Here is a 20,537-nt window from a genome sequence, read left to right on the forward strand (position 1 = left end):
GACATACCACTTCATTTAAGGGACCTGTGCCATTTTCAAATGACATCAAATATGCCTGATCCACTGACAAGGAGATTGTGACAGAGCTTACATGCAAAACCGCTAGCCAAATTAAAAGTTGTGTGTTAAACAGAGCAAAGTAGACAGTTAAACACCTTTGCTGGAGTTTAAACCTCATTTGTAAAATAGCCAAGCCAATGCACCTAGTCTACTCACCTCAAAGTCGTGAGGCAAGTATGAGATAGTGTGTGCAAGAGTTCTTTTGAGACCTGCAAAGGGCTACAAAACTGTATAACATCATCACAATAATTGAAAAAATGGTATATGACATCTTTAAACATCCACTAGTGCCAGGTGCTCTTCTAAGGGCTTTTCGTGTATTAACTCGTTTAGTCCTCACAACATCTGAGTGAGGAAAGGCACGAGCAATAAAATGTCTAACCCCCAAGTCAACAATGAAGACCAGGGGTGAAGCCAATCAATCCCAGTTTCTACTGTGTGCAGCAGGGAGAAGTGGTTAAAAATAACCGCCTTTTCATTGTCAATGCCACTACAGTTCCTTAGCAGGAAGACAGGCCTACTTAACGGCATTTCTAACTACTCTTTCCCATCCTGTAGGCTCTAAGGGGTGAACTTTTCTAAGTTGGGCCCTAAAAATAGGCTTCACCGTTTTTTCCCATGTCAAAACACAAAACGAATCATCTAGCCTCTTTTCCAGCACCATTCCGCAGAACCCCCTCCTTTCTTTTCCCCTTTACCTGTAGCACTTCCAGCAGAAATGCCGCCAGCCCCGCTGTTCTCCTTCCATCCACTAATTCTGATGCCCTGCCCTACCAGGATCTCTTCTTACCTGGACTCTGCATTTGCCCGGACCCTTCCTGTGTCTGCGCGGCGTCTGCTGGCACAGTGCCTGGTGCACAGAGGGTGCTTAGGAATATCTACTAAATTAACAGGCAGGCTGAAGCCCCTAAATCGTTCGCATCGTGAACGCTATTACTTGGTACTTGTTGTGCATGTGGATATTCAGTGCTGCCGAAGAAGCCAGTTTACTGTAGGATTGAGTTCCAAATTCGCTGCATGCCATCCCTCCCCCCGCCTTCAACGTCCTGTGCAGTACAGCATGCTTGGGGAGTGACAGGGGCTGTTTATTACACTATTCTACTGTAAATTAGCTGGACCAAAAGGAAGAATGAAAATATATGTGGTTGTCTGGGCATCGGAACCATCATTGAGAGCCATCAACTCCCTTCGCAGGGTGGACTTTCTCCGGTGCTCCTATACTCTACAACCTCTTAAGAAGGAGCTGGTGGCGCCGCACCTTGGCCGGGGGCAGGTGGTGAAGCGAAAAACCCCCAGAGTCCACGAGGACAAGAGGTCATTCTGCGTCCTCCCACGCCTTCTTCTCCGCTGGTGACGACTTTCCCTGACGCACAGTGCCGCAAGCTGTGCTGCCAACCCAGGCCGAACCCGGATGCCAGCTGCTGCCCCGCCCACCCAGCCTGTCACTCACCCAGCCCGTCCAATGGCGGTGGCAGGGGCGTGCCCCGGCGCAGGGCGGGGCCTAGAGGCGCCGTGCGCCTAAGCTTGTGGCGTCAATGCGCCCGCCGTGTCCATGGAGAGAGGCTGAGGTGACCGAGCTCCGGCCGTAGGCAGCCGGGCGCCGGGACGGCCAAGATGTCGGCTTCGTTAGTCCGGGCCACTGTTCGGGCTGTAAGCAAGAGGAAGCTGCAGCCCACCCGGGCCGCCCTCACCCTGGTGAGTGCGCGGGGCGAGCAGCCTGGCCGGTGACATTGGTTCACCTCCGCCCCTGGCCAAGGGAGGTCACGGTGGCGCGGAGTGCGGAGCAGGAGGTGCGGGCACGGTCGTGCGCTGGATCCCGCTCCGCAGCCTCAGCCTCGCCGCCCCCCATCTCGGCTCCCTCGTGGGGGACGGTAAACAAGCCCCGGGCGGGGCTGCTCCGGGAGCCGCGGGGCGCCCGGAGGGAACTACATGTCCCAGCAGGCCGTGCGGCCCCCAGGACGCGTGCGGTGGGGGGGAGGGGAGGTGGCGTGGGCGTGTCGACCCCCGCCCAGTTGCTGCGCGATCTGCATCCTCTAGAGCCTAAGGGCGGTTCTAAAGCGTTGCGTCTGGAGGGTCTTGCTGGCCTGCGGTTGCTTGCTGTCTGAGGTTGTTTAGAAGTTCTGTGCTAAGTGCCGGGTATATTTTTGGGTAAATAAATCAGAATTCCTTCCCTTGAGGTGCATCGGGCGGGGCGAAGCTCTCTGAATGACAATACCGTAAACCCAGTGAGCCTCTGCGGTCGGCACAGCGGTAACAAAGCCCACCCCTCCTTGCTGGGGTCCAGGCTGCGTTGCACGGTGGGCGTCCTGGGTAGTGAAACACGCCCTGTGTCCCCAGCTATCCCAGGCCGTGGTGGGTCCTTACAAAGAACGGATGAAGATTTCTACCCTGAGTGAGTTTACCGAATTTTCTGGGTGAAACGCCATACACCCTCAAAGAGCACCAGGATCCATAAGACAGATACTTAAAGAATTTGCCATGCATACAGTATCCCAGCTGTACTGTGTGTGCGGATTTGTGTGTGTTTTTAGGTGAGGGAAAACTCACCATTTTAAAGTAGAATTTAGTGGCATTTTGTACCTGACAATGTTGAATAACCATGACTCCTATCCAGTTCCATAGCATTTTCATCCCCTGGAAAGGAAACTCCATATCCAGAAAGCATTCACCTGTATTTGCAATTTTGAAAGAGATTAATTTCATAGGAAAGCTTATGATGGGTTCCTCTTCACACACCTGGCTTTTATTTAAGGAGGAGCCTTTGTACAGGCTTTCTTTCAGCATCTAGAGACTGGGAAAATCAGTGATTTAAATTGAATCATGGGTTCCATTCAACTTAATGGTATGGAAAAGACCTTTTGCCAGAAAGTTGGTTGTAGCAAAATGGAAGAAAATCATATCAGGTGGGAGAATTCATTTTTATAATGGATAAATGTAATAGGCCCTTAAGAAGGTATCCTAATTATATCATACTATATTCTTTATTATTCTACCACCGGCTTATTTTCATGTCTGGAACTGTGTACCATTTGGTCTTAGAATTTTTCAACTTATAGAAATTGCGAGGAACTAGTTAAAAGGAGGAAGGCATGATTTATTTTGTGTCTCCTTTCAGAACTCAGTAAAAAAAAATTGTATTTAGAATTTTTAAAAGTTGTCACTGCTAATGGTAGAGCCAGGAAAAGTCAGACTGTGAGAGAATTTTTTTTTTTTTTTTGCCTTTCTCCATCTCTGTTTGACATGTCCTGTTCCTTCAAGATGTCTGAATCATCCCTTCCTCTCCATTCCTTCTCATTCAGCAGACATTTATCAAAACCTACTGTGTTTTAGGACTAGAAATAGTTATATACTGTTCCTGTCTTCCAAGAGCACAATCCTAGGCCAGGCCTTTGCCACCTCTTAACTAAGAATAATAACGCATCTCACATTTTCAGACTTAGTCTCTCCAGCGTTGCTCCCTTCCACCTTAAAACACGTTACCACTTATTAGGCTAATTCTGCTAAAAAGCAGTCTTTTATCATACCAGTATTCAGGTCACAAGGGCTCCCTGTTGCCTTACTCAACTGTTCTTATTAGTTTGCTGGAGTCCATTGCCTGAACTCATCCTACTGAACTATATGGCTGGCTTTGGAAAGGAAAGATCTTTTTCCTTGTGATCTTTCTTAGAAGCTGGTACCAGCGAAAAAGCACCTCAGTGTTGCTTACCACCAATGGCCAGCTTAGCAGAGTTGCAGTAATTTTAGTCCTAACATATGTACATTAGTCTCAAGACACTGTGGCTTAGCTTTTAAGTGTTTAGCATACATTTTTAACCGCAGCATGTTCTGTGATGTGCAGAAGCAGTGAGATGATCAAAGGACTAATGAGAGGAGACAGAGAAGAGCAAACAGAAGTAGAGAAAATTCAGTGAAACTGGTAGGAAAAGTTAAATGCTACCTGGTAAATGGGATGATAAGTTTTAAATTTTGATGACAAGAATTTGACATGTTACAACATTTGAAAAGTGCTGGAACTATGCACTTTTCCCAAGGTCAGCAAGATGAAAAGTAATGGATGAAAGGAAGAATGAATTGATATCAATATCAAATTATCTGCATTAAAGAATTTTAATCCCAGACAAGTCTGGTGTTCTACTAGAGAGAAGGGCTTAGACTGGTGACATGAAACTTTTATGCCGACTAGGGATGGTTCCTTGATGGAAGGCTTTAAGTGAGTACCCTCAGACACCTGCAGAGAACATCCCAGGACAGTGGTAGACCCCACCACCCCACACACCCGCTTCCCACCACCACCATTATTTTGCTGCACATCCAGGAACTGACAAATGGAATTGAATTTGTAGGAGCCAGCATAAGATGTGATTGAAGAATCCAAAGACATAAGGCTACCCTGCTGACAGAGACTTTCATTTTCATTAAAGAGATAATCATTGTGCAAGTCACAATTAGTGCACTCCTAATTTAGGATTAGGGATGTACCCACAGCTGTTATTAAGCAACCGTTAATGTAAGTTTATGATACTAGAAAATGAAATTTTCTTTGGGTAAATATTTTAAGAATACTGAAAAGAAGCAAGAGTCAGATGTTTTTTTAAGATTTATTTACTTCAGGTAACACCAGGAACTGATCCTGGGACCTTCCAGAGTTGGAGAGAGGTACTAAATTTCTTATACCTCCTCAGCTACCTGGTCTTCTTTGTCTCTTATTGTCTCTCCTTTGTGTCTCTTTTTGTTGTGTCATCTTGCTGTGCCAGCTCTCCATTCAGGCCAGCTTGCCACGCAGGCCAGCAATCCTCTCAGGCTAGCTCACTGCACCTGCCAGCTTGCCTTCACCAGGAGGCCCCAGGAATTGAACCCTTGGCCTCCCATATGGTAGATGGGAGCCCAATCACTTGAGTCAGATCTGTTTCCCAACAGTTCTTTCTTAAAGCATAACTTTCATATATTGGTCTTAGTAACTTTTAGAGTGTCACCTCAGACTATAAATGGACTTTAAAAAAGAAAGTAGTGTTTCTTAAGTAGAATTGTTCTATACTCTCAATACACAATCTCCACTTCAAACTTTTCTGCTGGATATATGGGCTTTGCTGATTCTCACCTCTCATCCCTGAGAGTAAAATGATTTCTCAAACATATACACTTTTTTTTTAAGATATAATTTTTTAATTTATTTCTCTCCCCTCCCCTTCTCCGCACCACCCCCATCCAGTTGTCTGCTCTCTGTGTCCATTCGCTGTGTGTTCTTCTGTGTCCACTTCTATTCTTGTCAGCAGCCTGGGAATCTGTGTCTATTTTTGTTTAGTCATCTTGCTGCATCAGCTGTCCGAGTGTACAGCGCCACTCCTGGGCAGGCTGGACTTTCTTTTGCACTGGGCAGCTTTCCTTACAGGGTGCACTCCTTGCATGTGGGGCTCCCCTACGCAGGAGACACCCCTGCATGGCACAGCACTCCTTGCGCACATCAGCACCGCATGGGCCAGCTCTACACAAGTCAAGGAGATCCTGGGTTTGAACTGCGGACCTCCCATGTGGTAGGCAGATGCTCTATCCGCTGAGCCAGGTCCACTTCCCAGACAAATACACTTTTGAAACTCTTTAGCTAATTTGATTTTTCTCACCATAGTTCAATTCCTGCTTTATGCTACCTTCTCTGAGTTTGATTCCATCTGCTCTGTATTTCTTGTTCTTTTACTTTTTCACATTACAGTTTTTGTAAGGTAGTGACTGTATCTTATGCTTGTTTTTGTTTTGTTGTTGGTTTTGTTGGGTTTATTTGTTTTTTAAGGAGGTACTGGTGATTGAACCTGGGACCTCATACATGTGAGGCAGGCACTCAACCATTGAGGTGCATCTCCCACGCTTGTTATTTATCTCTATAATGCAGCCTTTCTCAGCTAAAGTTCTCAGAGTATGACAGTGCATACACAATATCTTTTTGGGTGCACAGAGAAAAGTTAGTTGATTATATACAATGGATGTCTTAGGGTTTTAGGGCTTAACTCTCTTATGGAACCTGGTTGAGAAGGGCTGGGAAATGCTCAGTGCTATGTTAAATACATGGAGGCACAGTAAGGAGCTGTTAATTACTTGAAGGACTAGCACCAGAAGCCCTTTAGAACAGAGAACAAAAGTGGGTGCCAGAGCACTAGATTTGTGAATACACCCAGGAAAAATTGGAAGTAGCCGAAATGGATAACAATGAAGGAATGGTTCATTTACTTAGGGTAAATCCTTTTGATGAAATAGCATATAGTCATTGTAAATAATGATTAAAAACAACAAAAAACCCAAATGTTTTGGAGTCATCGCTCTGTTCTTTCACCTGCTTGCCCTTTGATCTTGTGCAAATTATTTAATCTTTAATACCTAAATCACTGAATTGTAAGAATAAGATGATGCATGTAGTCATTGAGTACCTGAAAGCCACTCAGTAAATGTTGTGTATGTTTATTACTATGTATCAAATGAGAAAAAATGTAAATTTTTTAAACATAGGCTACAAAATTGGGTATATATACTATGATTACTAATGTTTTGTATGTAAAAAAGACAAAAGGGAAACAACACCGTAATGCCAGCCATAGTTGGTAAAGAATGGGTTAAACAAAATAAATACTGCAGCTTTTTCATTGCTGCTATTTATCTACCACCTTTTAAACCTTAAAATGTCAGATTTATAATTAAATTAAAATAGGTTGTCATGTTGGCACATTTTTAAAGTACATAATCTTAAATTTTGTTTTCTTAAACAACATGAAATGAAATTTACCTGGGTGGTGAGGCTTACATAAGGAAATACAGTGTTGAGGATGAAAAATATCTGCTACAAGAAATAGGGACATTTAGGAGCAGATGTAGCTCAAGTAGTTGAGCGCCTGCTTCCCATGTATGAGGTCCTGGGTTCAACCCTTGGTACCTCCTTTGAAAAAGTAAATAAAAAATAATTAAGTAGGGGTAATGGATAAAGTAAAAGTGTGTTGCTATGAAGCTATTAGACACTTTTCAGCTACAGTGACTTTTCCCATAATTTTAACAAAAGAACCTGCAAATAAAATTTTCCTTTTTAAAAAAGGGCCAAAATATCTTACTCAGAGATAGTCTTTCACTTTAAAGACGGTTGTGTTCCTGTGATTTATGTATGAGTAGATTAAAAACCCACATTATATTTAGGTGGGTTTTAAGAATTTTTAATTCACAGGCTAAATCTTGGGTGATTTGCAGAGTCATTAATTGTACATGAATTTCTTGGAAAAGTATGAATTTCTTAAATGTTTTGGGCAATGCATTGAAACTTGAAGGCAGGCTGCTAGGCCAGCATGTCATTTTGTTAAAATTGTTACACTGTTTCCCAGATTTTTTTTTTAAGATTTATTTGTTTATTTTTCCCCTTCCGCTACTCCCACCCTGCTATTTTTTTATTTATTTTTTTGCTGTCTGTGTTGCTTCTCTTCTCATTTTCTCTCCTAGGATTCACCGGGATTAGATCCTAGACACTTCTGATGGGGAGAAAGTTTCCTTGTCCATTGCACCACCTCAGTTCCTGGTTTCTGCTGGGCTTCATCTTGACTCTCCCCTAGTCTCTTTTTTGATGCATCATCATCTTGCTAGGTGACTCACTTGCGCAGACACTTGTGCGGGCACTGGCTCACCGCACAGGTACTCGTGCAGGCACTGGCTTGTCATGCGGGCACACTTTTTCTTCTTCTTTTTCACCAGGAGGCCCCAGCGATCAAACCCAGGTCCTCCCATATGGTAGGTGGAAGCTCTATCACTTGAGCCACATCTGCTTCCCAGATTTTTTTAAATTTAAGTGGAAGGTTGGCAGAGTATGCAAACTGACTGAGAATGAAGTGGTGGGATCCTTTGCTTCTGCCTGATATTGAGATACAAGAAGTACTTTAAATATCTTGAATTTTAAATTTAAAAAATTTAAAAAATTGTTCTGGAAATCAGATCAGCCGCTTGGAAAATTATAAGAACTTCACCTTTCCCCTTGATTGAGCCCTGAGGAGTTGGGTATCCATCATTAGTAACATTCTCCCAAGGGAATATTGTTTTTGCCTGCCAGAGAAAAATTTGTTTCCTGTAACAACAGTCCCTAGCCACACAGATTCCTGTTTATGTTATTTTTCCCATCAGTACTATTCGGTATGAGATTGGAATGTCAACTACTTTGTGATAGGTGGACTGTTGTCTGTGAATTGCTTTCATTACTATATAAGTGTTTTCTACTAGAGTTGAGAAAAGAAGAAAATATATTATTTTACAAAACCAAAAGAGATGATTTAGAAAATCTGTTAGAAATTAAAAAAACACCTGGGCTGGTTGTTGAGTAATGTGCAGTAGTCCCCCTTGGATTTGTTTAGAGCATGCTGTGGCACATCAGTCTGCACTTTTGACTCTGCCAACATCAAACCAAGACTGTGCGTTGGATTTTAGTTCTACAAATATTTTCCCATGGTTATGTCTATTTTTAACTTACCAGAAATATTTTTTTGACAATTATTAATTTCTTTAGCACTTACATAGAAAATATGGCCATGAAAATTTACATATAGAAGAAAACTGGCTTTTACTGGCTATCAGTCTGAAGGGTGAATAAGCACATAGAAAATCGGTTTTTATAAATATTTCCTATTTGAGGTTGATATTCTGTGATCTCAACAACAACCCAAAAAAGTCATAATCCTGCTCTTAAGCATTTCCTTCTTCCTCCCGCTGTATAGCCCCCATATATTGTCAGGTTCCTTAGCTCCTGTTCGAAGAGAATCCTGTAAAGGGCCCTTAGAGACTAACCTGCTGGTAGTACTTTTTTTGCAGTGCCAAACTGAAATGTATATACATACACTTTGCCATACATTAATAACTAAAATGAAAGTTTCACTAAACAACACTTGCTTTTTTAAGTCCAATGCATTGTTTTCTTTTCTAGTCTAATGTTTTTAAAAATCCTTGTCTCAGCCTTCTAAATTGGTTTCATGACCTTTCTAAATTGGGCTAACATTTCTCATCTGGTTGAACTGTTACCCAACTAGAGCAGTACACACTCTATGGCCAGTCATTGGGTCTGTTCCCCTAGCAGAGCTTTGAGTTCTGGCTGCAGTAACTACCAAGTTATAGGTTATAAGATCCAGATTTGGGAATTTCACAAATGAATATAAATTGTCAGTACAAAAAAACTGGAGGACTAGCATAGCATTGCCAACAGAGGAGCTAATTGAAGTAGGAAGGACATAATCTCTCCATAATTTCACAGTTGTAATAATAGCTAGTTTATATTGGCTCTTTGTGTCTGGGCCTGTACTAAATGCTTTTCAAGAATTAGTTTATTTAATCCTTGCAAGAATTCTGAGAAAGGGGGGCCATTTTACCAGTAAGGGACCAGGGAAGCCAAAGTAGTGTGAGTGCCATTGGGACACAGCTAGGACACATCTGGAATTCAAGCAAGACTGTTCTTTTAGTTTCCTTCCTGAGAAAGTTGGGTTGGTAGTGCCGACCTGTACACATACAGTGTTGTGAATAACGTTTTTCCCCTTTTGAGAACCACTGGTCTAGATTAAACTGCATTTTTCCTGAAAAATGCCTCCCAGTTTCTGTATCTGCTGGTAACAAGCTTAGCTCTGTGCCTCTAGATTTCTTAGATGTTTGTTTAATCAAGAGTTAGTATCTGTGTAAACACTCAATAGAACTAGTAAAAGAAGCACATACTAGGTTATTTGAAATTGGTACCACCTGTTCCTCTATGGATTTTGATGGCTCTGAAATAGGTTTTGGTAAGCAAAAAGACAATAGGGTCAATAATAAGAAAAAAGAACACCTAAATGTTGGCTTTTCCAATGTGGTACTTCATTCATTGAATATTTTAGTTCCTTCCATATTTTAAGATAGTGTACTTGTTTCAGGCACACCATAGGTGCACAAAATAGGTGTTGCAAGAAAAAAATTACATTTGTGATATATATATAGCTAGTACCAAAGAGATTAAGACAGAAAGCTAACCTGGAATGGAGGGGCAAGATTAAAAGAATGTTGCTAGACAAGAGAAGTGACTGTTCCCAGAGCCAAATCTTTCACTGTCGTTGCCTCCAGGGCTGGGGCCCTCAGCGTCACCGCTGTGTGCTCCACACTCCACAGTGCCGTCTGAGAAGACCTTCCAGCAGCGCGCGCCTTCCAGCGAAGTAGAAGGTATCTGCCTTATCCAAGAGTAGCAATCTAGTAGCATCCTACCAAAATCCCGGTGGTAACAGAAAGATACAGGGGTGAGAAGCAGCTTCCTGTACTGGATAAAAGCAAGTTCCTTGTGCCAGACCATGTCAACATGAGCGAATTAATCAAAATAATTTGAAGTCACTTGCAGCTCAGTGCTAATTAAACATTCTACCTATTGTGAACAGACACAGCACGGTGAATATTTCCACAACCATTTCTAAAGTGTGTGAAAGCGAGAAGGATGACGATGGATCCCTGTACGTGGTGTACGCCTCAGGAGGCATTTGGAGTGAAGTTGCTGGTGTAAGGCTGGCAGGCACATCTACTTTAGAATTTTTAAAGCCCTTACACCGAGGCCAAATAAAGGAGGGGATGTTCCCAACTCAAATTGATTGGTCATCTAATCACAGGTCATCAAAGAGCAGTGTTCCACCTAGGAGTTGTAGGAAGTTGTTTTTGTATTTCAAGCAGAAAAACTAAGCTTCAAATGAGCACATTGAGTTTTAGAAAACTATATTATTTAACCCAGAGAATCTTGTTTTCAAGTTTTAGAAGTTTTGAAATGAAATACTTTGCATTTTAAGTTGCCAATAAAGGAGAACTTTGACTTATTTTTTGCATTTTTCCTCCAATCGGAACTTGGAATTTGAGTGGTAATTTAAAGGCATTCAGAGAGACACTAATTTCTCTTGAGGTTCACAGAACCTGCCAACTTTTTAGAGCAGGGTTTCCATTCAGCTAGAGAAATCTCCAGAGGAGAATCTTTAAGCTTATGTCTCATCAAGCCCAAGCCCCCCCCAAATCATTTGCCATAATAGTTGGCACAGAGCGGGGTACATGGGGTGTGTAAAAGCATCTCTGCCTCTGAGCTGCCCTTCATGGGTCCCGACTCCTAGTAGGGCGGATACCAAGTCAGGGCTTCCGCAGCATTAGGAAGTTTGATAAAACACCAAGCTGCTCCCTTGGGTTGTTCTCAGACAGCTACATGCAGAAAAACAGCACAGCGTTGTAGGAATTTTGAATACCTTAGAATTTTGGTCTATCTTCTGAAAAGGCTGGAGAGGAAAAAAGAGTGGCATTTCTTATTTTGGATTTTCTCTGAGAATTCAATTTGGTAAACAAGCAGTTGCATTACTTTCATTAGGACAGTGATAAAAACTAAAACTCAAGCACTAAAATTCAGATATATTCCCTTCTACCTTTTGACTTAAAGCTGTAGATGATTCATGTTATCTGTTAAGTGCACGACTAAATAAAACATTATTTAAGTATTCTCACATTTTTAAGAGTACTTATCACTCTTAGGTGAAACAACCATCAGACTTTCTCCTCTCTTAAATGCAAGTCAATTGTGAAGAAAATGCAGAAAAGGAGACATAGTTCTGTGCAAATATTAATGTCAAGAATTGAACCTTTTCCAAATTCTCCCTAGAATAAGTGACTTGATGCTTTCTGCTACTTGTGTGGCATTTACTGCTGTCTGTGGGAGTATCACAGAACGATCCGTTATGTCGATTTAGATTGTCTGTGTAGCAAGTCAGCATTTCTGCTGCATGTTTAGGTGTGTGTCAAATGCCTGTGTCTCAGTGGTGTGGTTTGCCATCGTGGTGAAGCAGCAGCCTTGCCTCTGTGGGCACTCGTGCCCAGCCTGGAAGGGATCTGCAGCCTCTTCGCCTCCTGCTCCGTTCCTCTGTCCACATTGTTGACTTTGTATATGGATAGTTTTACCACATTATGTAAAGTCGCAACAAGGCTGTCTTGTTTAGGCTGTGTATATCATTATATCTGACATTCTCGTAAAAGTACAGTGTGATCAATAAGATTTCTATAAGAATTGCTGATTTTTGAAGAAAAAAAAAACATGCCTAGAGGGGTGACTTCTATCCCACATCAATGGGTTGTCTATAAGATCTTTTAAACAAGTACATTTTAAAAATAAGGTGAATGAAAGTACAATGGGGGGGGACACAGATGTTGCTAGAAGATATTTAAAATATAGAAGAAAAGGAACAAAATAAGAAAAAAAAATGTAGAAGTGAATGCTTTGAATTGAGTGGAGTTTATGTGTGTGTGTGTATAAAATCCACAAAGTATTCTGGTGAGGATGAAACAAATTTGTCACATGAATTTGCTAAAGATGAAAGTTGAACAATCTTAGAGACTTAGGAAATATGAGGCTTTGAAGAATACAAATTTTGTAGCTAAAAACTTATTAAGTTTTCTTTTTTCAGACACCTTCAGCAGTAAACAAGATAAAACAGCTTCTTAAAGATAAGCCTGAACATGTAAGTAAATCAAATATTTAGTAGACACCTAAAGTTGTAGACTAAATTTGCCTTTTGATAAATAGTATGCTTTTATTAGAGGGTTTTTTAAATTAAAAAGTATATGCTCATGATTTTAAAAGGTTCAAATAATACAAAGGATATTCAATGAAAAGGAAGTTACTCTCTCGCCCCAGACTCCCCAGCCTCATTCTCTATTGCATGACTCAGCCTCTTAGTGTCATTCCATAGATAGTCTGTACATGGCACGTGCTGGGCACCTCAGCACTGTTGACATTTCCATCTGGATAGTTCTTTGTTGGGGGTGAATCGTGTCATGTTTAGATGGATCTCTGACCTCTACTAACTAGATGCCAGTAGCATTTCCCCCCAAGTTGTGACCACCAAAAATATCTCCCTGGGGGATATATTCCTGATAGAGAAACACTAGCCTAGATTATGTTTCTGTGTGTATCTGTCCTTTTCTCCTCAGATGCTACAGTTACAATTTGCTTTTTTGCCTCTAATAATATATCTTGAACATTTTTCCACATCATTACATACAGAGTTGCCTTATTCTTTTTTGTGGCTGCATATTTAATGTATTCCACGAAACAAGTTTGACCTATTTAACCAGATCCCTATATAAAAGTCATTTGGGGTGTTTCTGTTCGGTACTGCCACAAACATCATTCAGTGACCATTTATTTAGTGGCTACATTGTGCCAGGCACGTTCTCAACCTGCAAGCTTGTCTTAGTTCACCTAGGTAGGATAGCTTCCTAGATGTGGAATTGTTGAATATGGGGTGTGTGCATGATTTGCACCTTTGTGCATTCTTAAGTGCCAATGGAGTTTATACAAATTATTTCAAATAATAATTAGACTATGGTGATATATTAATTAGACTACCCAGCAGTTTCTCAGTTGACTTATACAACCTATATTACAACGCAATAAGGACTTCTAGCCACCTCCCTTCTGAGAATATCATTTGTTAAGCACTAAAGGATATCAGTATTCTAACGCAATTTGGATAGATATATGACAAGAGTATAAATTAATCAAACAAAATAAGAATTTACTCTTGTAGATTTGGGGGTAATTTGTTTATTTCCATTGAAATATAAGAGGATTGAGCACGCCATCAGATGTAACTTGGGTATAAGGAATCCCTTTTCCAAAGTCCACTACCTAAAGCTGTATTTTCATGTACTCTTTCAGTCACTCAGTGCTCCTCTTCATCTGGGAACTTCTCCGTAAACCATATTTTAGTTAAATTTTATGGTCTAGATCTATTCCTAATATTTGTACTTCCTGCTTACTTGAGTCATCCTGTTTACAAAGATAAAACTAGGAAACAAATGCTTATGACATGTGCTTCAAAATTTTACCTAGGCAATTTTTAAGCATTGAACAGGTAAAATCCTCCCACGTTCTGTAAGCTGTCACTATGAGAGTGACTAGCAGTAGAGTTCTGTCTCGTTGTTGTTGAAGGACAAAAGACTATGCTTCAGGATGTCAAAGCTCCCAGACATTTTAACGTTTCACCAAATTTCTTTCCACTTCATGTGATTTTACACTGCTGCTTTTCAGGAAATCAGAATCTGCTTGGTGAAATACTTTTATAATAATACAATTATCATATATATAAATGAAGAAGTAGAAAGGCTCCAAGATTTTTTTTTTCCTTCAAGTTTTTTATTTCACAAAGAAAAGGGGGCTCAGTCTTTCTTGGCCGCCGCTTACCTCATGGCAGCCAGGACGTTGCTCAGCTCCTCTCTCTTCCTCTTAGCCCAGATGTGTGTCCCCACCCTTTTCTTGATGAACTTGAGCACCCGCTTGTCCTTGGAGACCTTGAGCAGCTCCATGGCGCTCCACTCATACGGTGCGAAGCCGCACACCTCTCGGATCATGTTCCGCGCGAACTTGGTGTGCTTGGGGAGGCGCCCGCGGCGGCGACTGTGCCTCGGCTTGCTCACGTTCTAGGTCACCTTGTGGCCCTTGTTGAGGCCCACGGCCATGGGGAAGCGCAGAGCCATGGCTGCTGCCTCTTCAGTGGCTGCTGCGGTGGAACCAAGACTTTAAAATTAAGTAGGTATTGTTAGAAAATTACATTAACATGGTGGTATTTAAAAGTACAATTTAGTAATTTTTGTTTTTAACTTCTTAAATCTGAGTTGACTACGGTATTTTACTTTCTGGTATTTGAGAATTAAGACCCTCTGTGCAGAGGTAGTATAATTGCCAGGTGAGAGCCTAAGAACCTTTGTAAACCCTCACCAAAGGGGAACATCTAAAGAATGTCTCACAGAATGATGGGGAGGGGAACAGGGGGACAGGATCATTTTTAAGAAAGTCCAATTTTCTGGTAGGTATCTCTGCCAACATTCTTTTTCCTTTATAAAAAAAAAAAATTACTATTAAGAGTTTTTTTCACATTTTTCCTTATTTTAATTAGAGCAGTTGTGGCTTTACAGAAAAATCATTCAGAAAGTAGTCCCATATACCCCCATACCCCTTCACACACAGAGATTTCTCTGTTATTAACATTTTGCATTAGTGGGTACTTTTTATAGTCCATAGTTTACATTAGGATTTACTGTGTTACATAGTTCAGTGGATTTTTAAATTTTCAGGTAACATAGATACAACCTAAAATTTCCCATTTTAACCACTTACAAATACACAATTTAGTGCTGTTTAATATATTCACAATGATGTGTCACCCTCAACACCCTCCATTACCAAAACTTTTCCATCGCACCAAACAGAAACTGTACCAATCAGGCATCAACTCTCCATTCTCTTTCCTCAAGCTGGCCCTTGGTAAACTGGCTACTTTCTGGCTATGTGATTGCATATTCTAATTCTTTAATATAAGTGAAATCATAAAATATTTTTCTTTTTATGTCTAGCTACTTCACTTAACATAAGGTCTTCAAGGTTCATCCATGTTTGAAATTAGAACTCTTCCCTTAGAAAACGTTAATGCCAGCCTAAATGTCTAATAATAAGTGTGAAGTTATTCACTGGTATCAGTACAGTAGGATACTATATAGACATTTTTATTAGGGTTCTCTAGTGTTTTCGTTTTCCAAAGGGCTGCTGATTCAAAGTACCAGAAATGGGTTGGCTTTTATAAAGGCCGTTTATTTGGAGTAAAGCTTATAGTTCCAAGACCATGAAAAGTCCATCTCAAGATACCATAACAGGTACTTTCTCACCCAAGTTACTTCCCACATGTTGAAGCAAGATGGTGGGTGATCTCTGCCTGGTCTCTGCCTTCCCACACTCCCCCACATTCCGGTCCATACCGTCTCCCAGAGCTCAGCTGAGGGCAGCCAGGTGTAGGGCTGGTCTCTTTCCGGGCCTCCTATTTCAGTCTCAGCTGTTCTTCCTTCTTCCCAAGTTCATCTGTAAGCTGTCAGGCATATAGTAGGGCTGTTCCCCTCTTGAGCTGCCCTGTGGGCACAGCCTCTTGGGGACTTCATGCTTAACCAGTTCTCTCTCTCCCACTGCTGAATCAATATGCTGGCTCCTTTTTTCCTTTGTCTGTGTGGGTCCATTTATGTCAGACCCAGCAAGGGGGTGGGGACTCAGCCTGTTGAGTAATGCCTCACTGATACAGTACCATCAAAAGCCCTAAAGCGGTCTTACCAAGTAATCTAATAAAAGGCCTCTCAACTGAATTTAATGCGATCAAGGGGTATCACACCCAGAGGAATAGATTAGCTTACATAGTATTTCTCTGTTTTGGGATTCATAAAATAATTTCAAAGTGCCATATTTAGGGAAACAGAACCAACAGGAGATAATCTGTAAATATTATTAGATTTTATAAGAATTATCTCAGTGCCACTATGGGGATTGATGGGCAAGTCCAAATCCTGTAGGTCATGCCTCAGGCTGGGAACTTCAATGAAGGTTTTTGGTAAATTCCCTCAGGATAAGCTATTTGGCTAAAGTAGAGGTGGAAATTCCCCCTTCTGATTGCTGAAATCATCACTCCTCCTCTTAAAGCTTCAAGTAATTTGATGTCTCTCAGTGTTGAAGGCAATTTCTCAGTTGGTTCTAGATGTCATCAGTCATAGATACAATCAACTCACTGATGATTTAAGTCTATGAAATGTCCTCACAGTAAAAATTTGGCCAGTGCTTGCTTGCTCAAGCAAGTTGACACATGGACCTAATCACAGCATTACATGTAAATAATACTTACGAAGATTAATTACATGGAAAAGTGGTATCTTAAATGGAAAAAGCAAAGAATAAAATTTTATTTCCATTATAATTAAAATTATGTGCAGATTATGTATATGGCAAGAATTGGAAGAAAATACGTAAAAATATGTTTTGTTAGTATAGTAGTAATTTTACATTTTCTTCTCTGTATTGTTTCATTTCTATGTTAATTGGTTTTATTCTTTTTGGATCCCCATTAGTGTTACAATGATGTTTGTTCAGAGTTAATTTTTTTTCATGTTTTGTTCTCCATTGTATACTTTATACAGGGACCTTTTTTTTTTAAGGTGGTACCAAGGATTGAACCCAGGATTTCTTAAATGAGAAGCAGGTACTCAGTCACTGAGATAATCCTCTCCCCTACAGGGACATTTTATAGCCAGGAGTCTAATATTTATTTCATTTTATAGCTTATGAGAAAATGAATAATAGTAAGCATTTTTAAATTAATATTAGTGTTTAATCTGTAGCACTTTAAAACTTAGTTTATATTTACAATTCTTTTTCAGGTAGGTGTGAAAGTTGGTGTCCGAACCAGAGGTTGTAATGGCCTTTCTTATACTCTAGATTACACAAAGACAAAAGGAGATTCCGATGAAGAAGTTGTTCAAGATGGTGAGTATTTAATAAACTTTTTCAGTAACATTTATATACAGTATCTGAAGGAGGATGATACTGTATTATCCCCATTTTGTAAATAAAGAAACTGAGGCATGGAGAGGTTAGTTTACCTAAGGTCCACACAGCTCAGCAAGCATTTTAACCCAATCAAGTGCACTCCCAGAAGCTCTTAATAACTAAATGATAGGCTTGCTTGTTTATTTCAGTTACCAAAGGTCATCATTGCATCCAGAGGGTTTTAAGATACTAAAATGTCAAAGTGAACCAACTCAACCATCTTTATGTGAAGAAGTTTTACATCTACGTCAATAAGTGTAATGTCAGCTCATGCTTTTGAGGAAGTCTGTATTTCCAATTTTAATTAGAAACTGTAGTGCTTTAAATACTGTATTTACCACTACCCCTACCCCACCCAATACTCTGATAAAACCTAGTTAAAACAAAATGAGTAATGCTACAATTTTGGGGGCATCTCAGTGTGTATGGGTTTTGCAGTGGTGGTTTTGTGCACTGAAGGTGTGTTGTTAGCGAGCTTGCAGGCCTTGCCTTCGTGGGAGACATGGATTCCTAAGTGTGGGTTCCTTTCATTATACTGAGTTGTACCAACCAATAGACATTTTTTGACATGTTATTTTTAAAATCAGCTCACAATATCTTATACCTTAAGATTTTCGTCTTAAGGTTTATATTTCCATAATGGCTCAGTTTCTTATAAGGAAGGAAACTTTCTGTAGATATTTCACCTTGGTTACTTTTATAGTCAAATTGATTTTATCTACAAAAGTGCCATACTCTTACCTACGTAATTACTAGGGAGTTACATTATTACCAGTTTTCTGGCCCTTAACCAGAAAAAGAGAACTATTGCCATTGTATTGATTAGTTTTATTAAAATACCCCATTAAACCCCAGTTCTCCCATGTGTGTCTAGGCTTTGCAGTATGTTGTGCATATAGAAAATGCCTCAGTTTCCATAAAATTTATTGACTCGGTCTTTATGAAACTGACACTGAGAATATACACATTTGTGAAAGGGAAACTCTTTTAAGTTTACACAGATTTGTCTTGAAATTTAGTTGTCTAAAACCATCTACCCTAACACAATTGTTTTTGACATAGATTATCAAGTGGGAAAGAGGGGCAGACAGGAAGTTGAACACTTAATCCCTTAAAGGAAAAAGGAAACATATTCAAAAGCTTCCTGTTTGTCTTTTGTTCATGGTTACTATTTCAAGTTCACTTGTGTTTTGAATTGGCAGGTTCAGATAAGACATGTAGACATTGTGTGACACATGTTTTCTTTTCCCCAAGGAGTCAGAGTGTTCATCGAAAAGAAAGCACAGCTAACACTTTTAGGAACAGAAATGGACTATGTAGAAGACAAATTATCCAGTGAGTTTGTATTCAATAACCCAAACATCAAAGGAACTTGTGGCTGTGGAGAAAGCTTTAATATTTGAAACCTCAGGACTCTTATCAGCTGTAGGCTTCAGGAGTGCTCTTGAAAGACTGGGGGCTTACTGAAGAAATAACGTGACGGTCACATTGTTAAGGTTTATAACATGGCTGCCTTATGAGGAAATAAAGTAATGCATTTTGAAAACAAGGCCAGTGTGTTAATTCAGGAAGTGATTATTTGTATTCTTTTTAGAGGATGAAAAATGAGAAGCCATTACTCTCTTCAGATCATTTTTCTGTTCTGTAAAGAAAAAAAACAAAACCCTACCCTGCATTTAACTCTTATATCCTTTCTTTTAGAGCGAGCTTCATTGAAGTTGCCTTAGTGGTAGGATTTCAGGTAGATCCCTGATCAAGTGGCTTGAATTGTGCAACTCCCTCAGCATTTTCCCAACCACATTGATGGCTCTTGAAATTTAGAGGCAAGAAATCCTGGCTGTTTTTAGTAACAGGGCAGTGCAGTGATTTTCTACCCAAATTTGGAATGGCCTTTTTACATTTTACACTAAAATTGGCGAATGCCTATTTGCCTGCCCTTTAGCAGTACCAGCTATTAGATGAAAGTTTTGGCAAAGTTTTCCTAGAACTGAATGATGGTACAAAAGGTAGAAAATGCTTCACCACCCGAGTCTTAATCCATTTCTTTTAACACTGTAAATACCTGCTCAAAATGGGATCTGAAGCTCACTTAGGTTCCTTTAGTTCAAAGTCCTTAAGAGCCATCCTAGCCCACACCCTCCTGAGTGCTACAGTTGACTAAGCAGAACCCCAGGGAAGCTAAGGGCTTGTCCATTCTCACTCTAAGGGCAGTGCCAGGACTCACCCTCAGGTCTCCCTCCCTCCTTTGCCTCCATTGTAGGTGACACATTCCCTGCATTCTTTGGCAGTCAGGAAAGTTCAACGATCTGGTTTCTCTGGTCGACATTTTGATAAAATTTTTTAGTAATTTGATGGAGATCATATAAGTTTTTATTTTGAATAGGAAGAGTCTTATTTTAAAATCCATTTATGTGAATTACCATCTTGTTTCTTCTAGGAAACAATGGTTTACACTAGCAGGGAAGACATTATAACAGCCCAGAATTATTCTTTAAGAATGTAGTGGTAATTGTGAAGTAGAATTTGGAGGTCTTTTCTTAAAATTTACAGTGTGCTTAAACTTTCTGAACCTTTAAGTCCAATTGCTAAAATTTTAAACCCAAGATTTTATCACCTAATGTTTTTATCACCAGATTTTCTTTAACAGTTTTCATTTTGCCATTTAGCTTTTGATTTTCCTGGGTTTGACATGGTATTCCGTGAGGGGCAAATATACTTTTTTTGAAAGCTAATTCTCATGAATTGAAAAGGCTCCAAGTTCCTTTGTTTATCATGTCCATTAAAGTACCTGGCACAAAATGCACCAAACCAGAACAGCAGCTTTCTGTAAAATGTTCATGAATTTTTATTGTTAATATAATTGTTGATCCACTTATGATTTGTGCAATACCGTGTGTGTGTAGAGATTGAATTATCAATAAAAACAATGTGGCTTCTTTGTGATCTTAAAATTGCCTTTTTTTGAGGGAGAAGGGTTTGGGGCAGAAGCAGTAGGGCTACTAATAATTGCCATATTTTTCTAGCTAATCTCCCTTCCTCCATAATTTTTCTCCACCTAGTTCTATTGCATCCAGAGTTTTAC

The 20,537-nt window shown here is 40.2% G+C and overlaps 1 protein-coding gene and 1 pseudogene across 1 annotated transcript; one reads left to right on the forward strand and one right to left on the reverse strand.

Annotated features, from left to right (window-relative positions):
- The first annotated feature begins 1,541 nt into the window (after positions 1 to 1,541).
- ISCA1 (iron-sulfur cluster assembly 1) lies at positions 1,542 to 20,406 on the forward strand. Its single transcript, XM_012526370.4, has 4 exons — positions 1,542 to 1,755; positions 12,501 to 12,554; positions 17,287 to 17,392; positions 18,710 to 20,406. Exons 1-4 carry the CDS (start codon positions 1,675 to 1,677, stop codon positions 18,856 to 18,858), a joined length of 390 nt encoding a protein of 129 aa, XP_012381824.1. The 5' UTR covers positions 1,542 to 1,674; the 3' UTR covers positions 18,859 to 20,406.
- Positions 14,212 to 14,584, reverse strand: LOC101429492 (large ribosomal subunit protein eL36-like; annotated as a pseudogene).
- Positions 20,407 to 20,537: the final 131 nt, after the last annotated feature.

The sequence above is a fragment of the Dasypus novemcinctus genome, chromosome 8 (assembly GCF_030445035.2).
Source record: "Dasypus novemcinctus isolate mDasNov1 chromosome 8, mDasNov1.1.hap2, whole genome shotgun sequence".
Lineage (NCBI taxonomy): Eukaryota > Metazoa > Chordata > Mammalia > Cingulata > Dasypodidae > Dasypus > Dasypus novemcinctus.